Below are 13,305 nucleotides of genomic sequence, written 5' to 3' on the forward strand. Positions count from 1 at the left end.
GCAAGAGACAACACCACAGGTTCACAGCAGCAGTGCCTGCAGCAACGCCACCCTGCTGCCCATTTGTTCATCTAGACCGAGAGAATTCCACCATTGTCTGTGATCAAAACATACACATCTTGAGTGAAACTACACTCTACACTACCTTTGCCTAAAGTTATGGCTCTGCTTTCGTGTGATTGCTTAGCCAACAATTATAGCACATCTGTGAATGTGTGGCTCACCGAGTCTGAGTGCTCGGGCCCTGAAAATGCTGCTTGCAGCTTAAAATTTTTTATTAATTTTTTTTTTTTTTTGCAGTATTGGTTAGATCCGACAAAAACCCTGGCAGAACATAAAGACCTTATAGCAAGTAAGTATAACCTTATTGTAGAGAAAACGGCATTGATAATGACATAAAGTGACATCCGGATGTTAGAAATGTCTCTTAGGAGTCCACTGGTAAATACATACTGAATTTATAACTACCTTCCTTTCTCTTTTTGTCTCTGATTAAAAATCGATTGAATGCAAACTGTTATCGGCGTAATGAGATTGCATTTGCTAGCGTGTCAATTAAGTGAATGAATTGAGTAGATGCGAGAAAATAGTACCTAACATTGGTTTTTCTTTGCAGCCGGCCCACCATACACACTGTATTTCGGTGTTAAATTTTATGCCGAGGATCCCTGTAAACTACAGGAGGAAATTACAAGGTGTGTATTCTGTGTAACATCTGATACCACAGTAGCTGAAGGGGAGAAATATGAAAATGACAGTACAATACAGTATTGAGTCTTTGTGTGTGTGTGTGTGTGTGTGTGTGTGTGTTTGATGTGTTTGATGTGGTCTTATTGTCTTGTGTCAGGTACCAGTTCTTCCTTCAGATAAAGCAGGATGTGCTGCAAGGAAGAATTCCATGTCCCTTCAGTGTCAGTGCACAGATGGCAGCTCTGGCGATCCAGTGTAAGTATGAATATTAAGTTTTCACCCCCTCTGTTTTCCACTACTTTGTAGCTGGATATTGAAAACCAGGTCATAAAACTCTTTCTACTGCTCTTTCCCATGCTTATATATATATATATATATATATATATATATATATATATATATATATATATATATATATATAGATATATATATATATATAGATATATATATAAAGTACGGGGTGTAATATGTGACCATAAAATTCCGTTCTCTCGGACCCACTAATCTGCGTGATTGATTTTGTCTTTTGAAGCCGAACTCGGAGATTATGACCCGTACAAGCACATGCCAGGCTACGTGTCGGAGTATCGCTTTGTTCCAGACCAGAAAGAAGACTTGGAGGAAGCAATTGAGCAGGTTCACAAAACTCTAATGTAAGCAGGAACAGCGCTCTCTTTGATCCTTTGCCACCGCACCCACTCTTCAGAGGACCGTTAGAATTTAGCTGTGTCTCAAATGGTACATTTGCATATTTTTAGTGCAGATAATGAGTCCACACTGGGACGGTACACTAAAACTGACGATAATCAAAGTGTAAATCTAAATATAAAAAAAACATACCATCGGTAGCATAGTGCCTTGAACACCGTAGCAACACATCCCTTAAACGTGAGCATGTTTACAGTGTTTACCAAGTTGTGGAATGCAGTAATTACAACTCACGCCATCCACCAGGTACACCTGACATCATAAAATTCCCCCCTCAGAACGAGAGACCCTTCCATTCCCTGTTTTTTTTTTCATGTGTATGAAAGGACATGTGTTTACAGTGTTCACAAGTTAACAGGTCCTTCTTCATTCCCACTGGAATGTTGTTTGAAGCAGAGTTCTATAGGACTCCTCCCTCCGGCCGCAGTCCACACCTTTCTAATGGGAAATAGGACTCAGACAGGCAAAGTTGCTCGGTTTTCTATGATCCCTGATCTGGACTTTCTCTGAGTAATGCTGGAGGGTGAATGCTTTCAGTACTGTAGGAGGAAAGGTCAAAGCATGAGTTCAGGTGTGTGGATGTGTGTGGTTGACCTTCTAGCAGAAATAGTGATTCGTGCAATAACAATGAACATGACAGAAGAAAACTAATATTTAGTAAAAAAAAAAAAAGAAAAGAAAGAAGGAAAGAAAAAAAAAGCTTAACTCTGCTCATACCCGTGCGTGTTTTACGTGTTTACTAATAATAGTATTTCTCTCTCTTCTGTCAATCACAGTGACACTAGCCAATCATGTCACAATCATGCATCTGTGAGCTCACGTATGCGGAAGAGGGCGGGCAGCGCTTTCCTCCGAGTGTGTTACGCCGCCCTGTGACGCGGGATGGGCAGCAGTTTGAAAAAAATGCAGTTTGCTTTTTTACTCAGTACCATCTGAATATTTTAAAATAAATTTTACAGCTGTATTGCTGTAGAATCTTAAGAGACATCCGTCCAATATAGAGATTTGTTCCTCAGGAGGACGAACGCAGGAGCTGCACATGATAGAAGAATACTCAGAGTGTTTTATCTTGTTAACCTTCTAATGCAGTTCTGCCCAACATCAGCACAGCACATTGATTTCCTTGCTCTAAAACCCAGCATAAACCTGCTTAGTTTGAGCAGCAAAAACACGTATCTGTGCTGTAGGATTGGAGTTCAATACCTCGAATTTAGAGACTTTGGTAGTCAGCGGTGCACATACAGCACAGGTCTGGGATCCTGGCCGATTCTTTGCACGGCTTAAATGTTAAGAATAGAGATTAATGTGGCTGGCTTGATATATCCCAGGAAAAAAAGCACTACCACTGTGAGAAAGTCTGTTTAAAAAAGGAGAGTGACTGAGAGTGGCGCAAAATCAGCAGATCAGGCTCATCCATGTTATCAGAAAATAGATCAGACCCGAGACCGTTGTGTGTATGTGGGGACGTACTGCGTATCTGTAAATATATGTGAAGTTAGTAATTCTGAAATTGGTAGAGCTTTCAAATACAGTGTCACCTTGAATATCTACAGTGTTCAGATATCAGGCACCAGGTCTGAAAAAAGGTATATGAAAACCATGAAAGGATGAAACTTTAACGCACATAAGAGGTCGGGGTAATGCGCAAGAGAATCGGAAACAGCCACAGTACGAGAGGTTAAATATTTGTGCAGGACAGGAGTTGTGTGTTTGTGTGGGAGATTGGACATTCCTGTGACAGTTTAAACGTTTGTGTGTCAGAGGAGAGGAACATTTGTGTACGGGAAAGGCCGAACCTCTTTTTTGTGCAAGAGAGGTTAAATGTTTTTGCGAGAGGTTCATCCTCATTTTTGTGTAAGAGAGACTGAACATTTGCATGCGAGAGGGGTTGGAGCTCGTTTTTTGGGTATGGACATTTGTGCATGAGAGATTGGACCTCTTTTTTTTTTGCACGAGATATTGAATGTTTGTGCGTGAGAGGTTGCTCTTCGATTTTGTGCGAGAGAGGTTGAATATTTCTGCACAAGAGAAGCTGAAACCTTTTTTGTTCAAGGGAGCTGGAATATTTGTTCACGAGAGGTCGACCCTCTTTTTTGTGCGAGAGAAGTAGAACCTCTTTTTTTGGCTTGAAGGAGTTGGAACCTCTTTTTTTGCACAAGAGAGGTCGAATATTTGTGTTCGAGAGGGGTAGAACCTCTTTTTTTTTTTGGTTGTGTTGAATTTCTTTTTTGGGCGTGACAGGCCAGGTTTGTTTATCTGATCCATAATACGTACTGCGCAGATCTGCTATAAATATGAAATTACAGAAGAGGAAAAACTCTCGCACAAACTTCTCTCATTCACTTCTTCTCTGTACAGGAAACTCAGCCTCTTGCACACAGTATTTGGAACCTCAAGCAGAATATAAAGAACCAAACCCTTGACCAGAGCGGGATTAACCTTGCTGTATTGATTCACATTAGCAAGTGCATGACTGTGCATGGCAGGTTCGTTATATTTCATAAAACATGTGTAGTGCAAGTCATAAACTGCATCATAAATTTGATCACATGCTCTGTGATTAATGCACACAGGGAGTGACTTGGTCATGGATTGAGTCATGTTCCTTTTACCCAGCGCTCTGATATGAGTCACTGTGTGTGTGTGTGTGTGTGTGTGTAAGTGTGTGTGATTCATGACTATCACATTGGTCACACTGCTGGTACTTAAGTTTCCTTTTCAGCTCTCAAAATTGCCTTCAGTTTTGAATCATTACCCGCATGCTGCTGTTTCTTGGGCACGCTGTGAGGAGTTAATCTGCCACGGATAATGGGAAATCGGTCAGAAGGGATTGATTTCTCTTCGTTCAGCTTCTCGGTGATAGATGAAGTGACACTCCATAAGCTCCGTTATAGGAAAGCGAAATGAAAGAGAGTGGGAACGGAGGAGGGAAGAAGGCAGTAAAATACAGGTGAAGGAGTAAGGCGTAACGGGATCTGCCCCAGTTTGACACCGATCCTCATTCTACACCAGTTGCTGTAGTAATTGAGACATAGTTTATGCCATTTCATTTTGTATTTGTTTCCAGCAGAGGCTATCTCTCAAGCTTTTTTCCACAGTCAGATGAAAGCTTAATGAAAGGGACAAGCAAAGCGGAATCCCTGCAGCGGCAATAAATAACAGGGCACTTACAACAGGGGATCTGCAATCATCGACTGCTCCACCCAGCTTCACGATGCCTCACGGAGGGGAAATTCACACCACCATCAGCCATACCGAAGCAAAGGATGTGATTTTTGGCTTGCATTAACATTCACATTGCTCTGAATAAGTCAAAAGGGTTAAAGGCGGATATAGAGTATATTACACTTTACACTGTTCGAAACTAATTTCACCGCTCACTCTGTGTGCGTACGTTGATTTGACGTCACTCCGTAAACAGCGAAGGAACTGGTAGTTGAGAAGATTCAAAGTTGACGAGTTGAAACGTCGTGTTGGGGGTCATGTTGGGGGTCATGTTGTTGGCGTGGAATTTAATTATTAGTCCTCCCCTTTGCTGTTATAATAACATCCGGTCTTCTGAGAAGGCTTTCCACTAGATTTTGGAGCGTGACTGTGGGGATTCGTGTTCATTCAGCCACAACAGGTTTAGTGAGGTCAGGCAAGTGATGTCGGGTGAGGAGGCCTAGGGTGCAGTTCATCCCAAAGGTGTTCAGTGGGGTTGCGGTCAGGACACTCGAGTTCTTCCACTCCAACCTTGGTAAACCATGCCTTCCTGAAGCTCGCTTTGTACACAGAGGCATTGTTCTGCTGGGAAAAGATTAAGCCCCTTAGTTCCAGTGAAAGAAAATTGTAATGCTGCAGCATACAAAGCCATTGTATACAATTGTGTGCTTCCAATTTTATGGCAACAGTTTGGGGAAGAACCACAGACTTCCAGAAACCTTTGACCATGTAGTGTATGTACATATACAGCAACATCTGGGAGGTTTTTCTGCCACACTGTGTCCGAATGGGCCTCTCTGAACCAACATGCTTTGCTGATCTGATGTTCATCGAGTGGGATTGGATAGAGATGTGCAACCCGCGGCTCTGAAAGCCACAGGGCTGGTCACAATGGAGTTCACTACATTCAGCATGGATTCTTCACGTGCTCACATCTTCACAGTGGCATCCAGCAAACATGTTACTCGACTAGTCCATGCAGCTACTAGTCACAGGCTGCATCTGCGTTCCTGGCAGCATTATTCAGGAGATTTAGAGAAGGAGATTTTAATAATGGCCAACATTCTCATGTCTGTTAATCAGTAATCGGAAGGCAAACGTCTGCAACCTACCAGTTAGGAAATATTTTTGAAGGAATGTTAACAATTCTAGGAGATATTTTTAGACTAGAAAAGAAGGCGTTAATAATTTACAGCATGGGACAAGTTTGAACAATGTTATGCTCACCTTTGCTCACTGGTGATGTTATTGTTTAACATAGTTTTATTTATTAAAAAAAAACAACAACAACATTCGAGCAAATGAGATGTTGCAAGCACTCGTTTTATTTCATAAGTCAGGAATAAAACACAACGGGGCATGTTGTTATATATAAGAAAATAACGAACTGACAGGGTGGCGAGATGTTCTCAGAGACTAAGCGTATTCGGAAGTGTTTTATTCCACTTACACGACGAGCAGTTTGATTTTGCTATAAAACAATACACGTTAAATCAAACACAATGAGACAAACATGTGAGTTGCCTGCTGTTTTATCAAAGTTAACCCGCACCTTTTGACCAATCAGATTCCAGAATTTAACAATGCTGCGTGATAACGAAAATTAGCCATGGCATTAATCTTAACTCGGTCTATAAGGCGTCAACTCACACAGTATAACTATTCTATTGCTATTCAGGCATGTTTGAACTACGTGCTTGTAATATACGTGCATGGAATGATGTCCGTGAGCCATGTTTAAAAATGAATGACATAATGAGTATCTACTTAGTAATTTGCTCAGTAGCTACTCACTAGTAATGAGAGAATTTCTCTATGCAGGGGTCAGGCGCCTTCCGAAGCGGAGATGAATTATTTAAGCATGGCTAAAACCCTGGAGATGTATGGGGTGGACCTTCATCCTGTGTTTGTAAGTAGGAATATTAATATTAATACACTTGATGTGGTTACTGTAATTTATATGGATGTTTGAAATAACCTCACTGGTTTCATTTCAGGGGGAAAAGCAGTCCGAGTATTTCCTGGGGCTGACACCAGTTGGAGTTGTAGTTTATAAAAATAAAAGCCAAGTTGGGAAGTATTTCTGGTAGGTGAACCTACTACAGTAGTAAAGTCTATATCCGGTAGAACTTCCACATGTGAGACTTGTTTCGTTAATATATTTTTCAAAGCACTGTCTAAGATAGCAACACATGTTAAAGATATTTAGATATTTAGACGTTTGTGGTTCGTTAGCCAGGAAGTCTCTTTGTTCCTCAAGCATTTTGTGAGATAGAAACCAACCGATGGCGTTTTTACTCTCAAACTGGAGTCATTTTCAGGTCTCTGTGGAGGAAATGTTTTTTTCTTTCTTTCTTTTCTGCACAGGAAGTCAAAGTTTGATTGTGAAATGAAAGCATTTATAGGTGTTTGTTGGATGTTTCAGGCCAAGGATTACAAAAGTATTTTTCAAAGAAACACAGTTCGAGCTGCGTGTTCTGGGGAAAGATGTAAGTCTCATTATTTTATTTTATTTTTTAAACGGACCCGCTAATGAGACCCGTTTTGTGTGTTAAACCGTCTGTGCTTGTACATTACCATGGAAACTAGAGGATTCCCGATAGAATGATTCTCCAAAATATACAGACAAAAATCTACATTATTAGACTAGACATGTAAAGTGTTTGTTTTCCCAATATTACTTCTTCTCAAACTTCTCATCTGTATGTTTTAATGCCATTCTAATGAAAATTCTCTAGTTCCCATGGTAACACCTGAACATAGGTAAATTTATCAGCTTGCTCATATATCATAAACCATAAAAATCTGCTTTGTCATCCTCCCATAATTCATGATGCTTTGCTTATTTTACTTGCTCCTTCTGTGCAAATACAAACATTTCTATTTGCCACTCAGGAAGAAAAGTACCTCGGGAAGAAAAACAAAGAAATTGGGATGTGTTAGTCTACTAGGCAGAGATACTTAGGCAGGGTTCTAATGCAGGACCGAGAAAACGATTATTGACCCGGGACCACAGCTATCCCCCAGGCCTCAAATGAGATTTGACAAAATTCCTGTGCACTTATTCTCCTCCAGGCCAATTTACTCTTCCAATGGAAGAGGTGCTTCCCTAAGGAAATCATCCAATCTAGTGAAAATATGCTAATAAGGATTCACCAGGTCTTTTCAATTACTTTTATTGAGCAAAGAACCACAACCATGCACAATCGGCTCTAGAATTATTGGCACCCATGGAGAGGATGAGTTTTTTTTTTTTTTTTTTTTTTTTTTTTTTTTAAATGTCACTGTGGTTTAAACTCAAAGTGAAAATATGAGAGAGAGTTCAACTTTACTAAGTTTACGTCACAATTACTGGCACTTAGTACTTGATGCATGGGGTCCAGATGTACCAGACAAGAGAGACTCTTGTGGAGCTCATCCCACAGATCAGGGAATTGGGATGGCCATGTCCAAAACCTCATTCTGTTGTCCTTGAACCATTTTCGTGTGTGGATTTTTGATGTCTATTTTTGATGATCAATCCACAACCCAGTTGTAACTTCTTGGCAGAGGCAACCGGGTACTCCACTGAATCCATGATGCCATGTAGCCTAGCAAGGTTTCCAGGGTCTTTGAAGGAAAATGCATAACCAAACCCACCTTGAATGTTTGCTGCCAAATGTAGTATTTTTGTCTCATCTGACCATAGAGTTCCAATCAAAGTTCTACTAGCGTCTAGCATTTGTGGTTAGATGCTCTCCAAATAGTTGGTTGGCGTTTTAATTGTAGATTAGGAGACTCGGTGACCCCAAAATGCCGCAAAACTCCAACTGTGATCCGTAGAGAATATCTTCGGGTCAACTTCCAGCTGCAGATGTTTTAAACTTCTTAATTATTGCCCTAGCAGTGTATATGGGCATTTTAAGACACGTGGCATGTTTTTTGCAGCCAGTGTCTGATTTTTGGCTTGTTTTTGCCTGATTTCATTCACGTATTGTCTAACTTTCTGAATGTTGAATTTGGCTCATATTTATACTCCAGTGAAACAGGAAGTCATGGATGGCCGCTTAAGAGTTCCTAAACACTCAGGTGAACTTTAAAAAGTAATATATAAACGGAAAACGTGTCAGTTACATTTGGTTCATTTGAATTTCATGTTTTTTTGTTTTTTTTAATTTTCTCTTAGAATACGATTGTTTCAATTAAAGGTTCGATGTCTCTTCTTTTCAGTGCCAAAATAAGCTAATCAGCAACAAAGGCATTTTTTTATACTTAGGGAGCCAATACTTCTCGATTGCAATGTTTTCTAACGGACATTTATTTATTTATTTATTTATTTATTTTGCAGTGCAACGAGACATCATTCTTCTTCGAAGCTCCCAGCAAGGCGTCATGTAAAAACCTTTGGAAGTGTTGTGTGGAACACCACACCTTCTTCAGGTACGAAAGCAGTTTGCACTTTGACCTCTTTAAGCACAAATCAGGGGCCGCGACAAGTTTTATTTGATGGCTTCAACCACGAAAGCTTTGAAATAACAGCAATAAAAAAAGACCTCGCCCTCCGTGTGGGTTTCACTGGCTCACTTTTAGTGAACCGCTCTAGTCTCGGGTCGGGCGCGGGGCAGCCTCGGATTCCAGGTGTTACATCGCCGAGATGAATGGAACCACCTCTGGGGAAACAGCCCTCCTTTACTGAAGGGCATTAATAATTCATTTCACATAATTTTCACTGAGGGGAATTCAAGAAATAGAAAGGCCTGTTTTAGTAATATCCAAACTGACTTGAATGCACTCTCCTCTGAATGATTTTCATATCAGAGGTGTTATACATGTGGTGTATATCTATCTATGGAATAATTTCTCATTATTGAACCATCATTGAAATACGTTTCTCATTCTCAAGTTTTAGTAAATGGTTTTTTCTTTAGTAATTAGAATGGGAATGTAAAGAGTTCAATGATAAAGGCTCTGGGCCGCTGATCAGAAGCTGATGAGTTAAAGCCTCAGTATCGCCCTTGAGCAACGCTCTTAACTTTCTCTGCTCCAGATGACCGTATCATGACTAACCCTGTGCTCTGATCCCGGTGTCCTAACAAACCAGGGTATGCTAAGAATTTCACTGACCCCAGAAAGGTGCTATGTAAATTGACCCTCTTATTGTTATTATTACTTATTTATTGTTACTAATTCTTGCACGCAGTCTTCATTCCCCAAGTAACTCAAATTACAGGTATGTAAAAAAAACCACAAAAAAAATGCAATCCTTAATAAATCAGCTTGTCTTTTTGCACGTTTCTATGAGCTTTTAGACACGCAAGCCTTTAGTAAATCTTAGTAGCCTTTTTAAAAAGCTTAAAAAGTCTCTTTAATCAAAACATTGTACAAGAATGTAAGACCCACTGAGCAGTCCATACAGGATTTCGCAGAGGTGTTTTTTGTGTGAATGTTGCGGCCAAAAATGCTTGATTTCGCTGCACCTTTTTTCTAAATTTGCTATGCAACTTGCTGAGTATTTTGTGCTTTTTTTTTAACGGAAAACTACTTGAATTAGCGAAGCTGCAATTGCACGAAACTGTCTTTCACAGTGATGTTTGTTGGTAAATAAGACCTTTCAGTTGTGCTTGTGTTCGACGCACGTGACTCGAACAGGGCCCTGGTTGGATGCGTGTTGTGATGACATCACATGACACGTCTCAGCCCGAATAATTTAGTAAAATGGCAATTTCCTCCGAATATTGAGGCGTTTCCTCGATTTTGTGTTAATTTGTGCGATCTCAAAATCCTGTACTATGTGGATGAAAGGCACTACATTCCCATAATGCACCTAGAGCTCCTAGGTGTGGTCCTCATGATGTGTTCATTCATATTATAACCATCATTTAGCCAATTAGCTGGTAAGGAACCTTCCCTATTTTATTGCTTCTTCTTTGTAGTACAGTATTTGTATTTGTACCGTCACATCCGTTAAGAGTTTCTAGACTGATGTTACTTGTTAATTGCTTTTAATGGAAAAAAAGTTTTTTCTCAAACACTAGCTAAACCAGACAAATGAAAGCATATGCATTTTCACACTAGAATTTTATCAGCTGTGACTGGACTAATTATGTGGCATTTTGAAAATGTTGTTCTTTAAAAGCACAGAGAGAGGTCCTTGCCCATCATGCATTCACAGCGAGCACTTCCAGCAGTTTCACTTTTCTCTGTTTGCCTTTTATCACACTTGTGTCAAGTCAGAGATCGTAAAAAGCCTAACACGAGCTGCAGTAATCTTCAAATATAATAAGTCTACTTTCTGTGTCAAGTCTAATTCTTTAGAGAAATCGCTTCTATTCTGCTGGGGTTTTTTTTTTTAAAATAAGTCCCTGTCTTTGAAAAGTGTGCAATAGATCCCGGTTCTTTTAATAAGTCTCTGTCTTTGAGAAATCTACTCCCAATCCGGTTCCTTTTTCTTAAGTCTGTTTCTTTGAGTGAAAGCTGGCTGTTAGGGAAAATTCACTACAATCCCAATCCCCAAAATGGCTGCTGCTGTTTGCGTAATCAGAAGTTGCTCTTCAGATCAGCCTTAAATGACATAGAACACATGAATCCAGTGGGTTTTTTTTTTTTTTTTGGGGGGGGGGGGGGGGGGGGGGGGTTTCTGGTAATCCATGTGTGAAAGCGTATCAGGGATCATGGTTAGGAAATAGAGAGAGAGAGCGAGAGAGAGAGAGAGATTGGGACAGTTTAGGTGAAATCTTCTTTTTTTTTTTTTATTTTTTTTTTCCTTTTTTTTTTTTTTTGAAAGGATTTCAGATTTTTTTTTTTTCAGTCCAATGTCGAAACAATCATCTGTTAAAACATTTATTACTGATTAGTAGTCCCGAATATCTGTGATTGCTATGGCAACAAAACCATGGATACACATCAAGACCATTTTATACAAATTTAAACACTTTCTTAACTCAGCGTACATGCGTAAAACTTTCAAGTAAAAATCAAGATATATCAAACATTTGTAAAGGTTTCTTATTATGTAAGTAAACCATGAAACATGGAAAAAAAAAAGATCAGGAATAGAGGAATAGTTACCGTAAATATGCTAATATAACTAACAATTAGGGGAGGCTAAAACTCATTAATTAATTCAGTCTCATTTCCATAAATATAATTTGTATCTAACTGATTAATAACTGATGGAATGGTTTCAACAAATATGCTAATTTAACTACAAAATAATAAACTACTTCACTAATCACTACAATCTCATTAACATTCCATTTCATTATTGAACAAACAAATAGTTCCACCATGTCTGGTAATATAGCTAAGAATGAATAAAGCGAATTACCACAGTCTCATTACTGTAATGCTAATTAGGTTAAATATGTTAATGAAATAATAATTCCACCAGTGTGGTAACATTGCTAAAAATCAACGAAGGCCAGCATGTGCTAATTACAAAAATGATGATTCTTTTATATTCATTATTAATTACAGTAATAATTCCACCATTTTGTTAATATAGAAAAGCAAATGGATGCCACTAATCACCATTTAACACAGTTGTATTACTTAAATGTTTTTTTTTAATCTTTTCAATTAGTTTTCATGATTGTTCAAATTGTTAGCATCTCCATTAAGAAAGCTCCATAAGTACAGTTATGAAAGGTGTATAAAAACGCCATTATTATTGATCAACACAGAATAGGTTTATAGACGAGTTTAAGCTGTTCTCATTATGTGGACTTTTCTGTAGTTGTTAAGCCATGCCTTTTTTCCCCCGCAGAGGTGCACTTCAAAGCCATGAATGTTAATGCAAGCCAAAAGCTCTCTTTAGTGTTTTCCACCTTTGATTTACCTCGTAAAAAAAAAGAGACAGAACCTGGCTTTTCTGACAGAAGTTTACAGAGAGACGGTGAAGAATGAAAATGTGCGTGTTCTCGTTTTCAAGAATTTTCAAAGACACACATTTGGACAGTAGGTTGTACAGTGGATATAAAAAAAAGTCTACACACCCCTGTTAAAATGGCAGGTTTATGTGATACGAAAATAAATATCAAGTGACAAACACCCAGAAATGTTTTTGTTTGGTTGTTTGTTTTGAGGTTTTTTTTTTTTTTTTGGTGGGGGGGGGGGGGGGGGGGGGGCTTGTCTGTGTTGGGGGGTGTGACTGATTAACCCCAAAAAAACTCCAGCTGTTCATATAGGATTTTCCTGACATCTTCTTTGTAACATCCTACTGGAAAAGCATGGGCCGCAAAGAGCTTACAGAGCAGGTACGGGATTTCACTGCTGAAAAAAAGCAATCAGGAGAGGGTTCCACAGCATTGGATAGGCCATGGAACACTGTAAAGACAATAATCAACAAGTAGGAAAATAACCAGGTTATTGTATATTTTTTGTTTAAATTTTTTCCCCCAACATGATTCTTATTGTTTTTCACTTTGACTAATATGTTAAAATTTCACAATAAAGGTAGAAAAGGTTCTCGTCACGTTATTAACGTAATGGACGTTGGGACGGATGCAAGTGCAGATAAGAGCTTTTAATAAAGAGAGGCTGGCAGGCAAATCCAAATCATGAGACAACAGCATGGTCAAGAAACAGACAATGGGTCAGGCCATCTATAAACAGGCATAAACGAGGCAAGGCAAGAATCGAGAACGAGAAACAAGAAACAAGTTCAAAGAACATGAAACAAAAGGAGGAACAGGGTACAAACACTTGGTACGGTGATGACACTCA

At 39.2% G+C, this 13,305-nt stretch overlaps 1 protein-coding gene across 9 annotated transcripts in view; it reads left to right on the forward strand.

Moving 5' to 3' along the window:
- The window catches only part of epb41l4a (erythrocyte membrane protein band 4.1 like 4A), a 51,071-nt gene that overhangs the window by 19,676 nt on the left and 18,090 nt on the right, over nt 1-13,305 (forward strand). For 8 of the 9 annotated variants that reach the window (XM_047160934.2, XM_053686930.1, XM_047160937.2 and 5 more), the window contains 8 exons: nt 301-352; nt 617-695; nt 848-945; nt 1,223-1,343; nt 6,424-6,511; nt 6,600-6,688; nt 7,028-7,091; nt 8,930-9,021. In XM_047160934.2, the coding sequence (XP_047016890.1) occupies nt 301-352; nt 617-695; nt 848-945; nt 1,223-1,343; nt 6,424-6,511; nt 6,600-6,688; nt 7,028-7,091; nt 8,930-9,021 (683 nt within the window). Of the gene's footprint in view, nt 1-300; nt 353-616; nt 696-847; nt 946-1,222; nt 1,348-6,423; nt 6,512-6,599; nt 6,689-7,027; nt 7,092-8,929; nt 9,022-13,305 lie in introns of those variants that run through there. The other variant, XM_053686931.1, reaches the window with a different exon arrangement.

The sequence above is a fragment of the Ictalurus punctatus genome, chromosome 16 (genome assembly GCF_001660625.3).
Source record: "Ictalurus punctatus breed USDA103 chromosome 16, Coco_2.0, whole genome shotgun sequence".
Classification (NCBI taxonomy): Eukaryota; Metazoa; Chordata; class Actinopteri; order Siluriformes; family Ictaluridae; genus Ictalurus; species Ictalurus punctatus.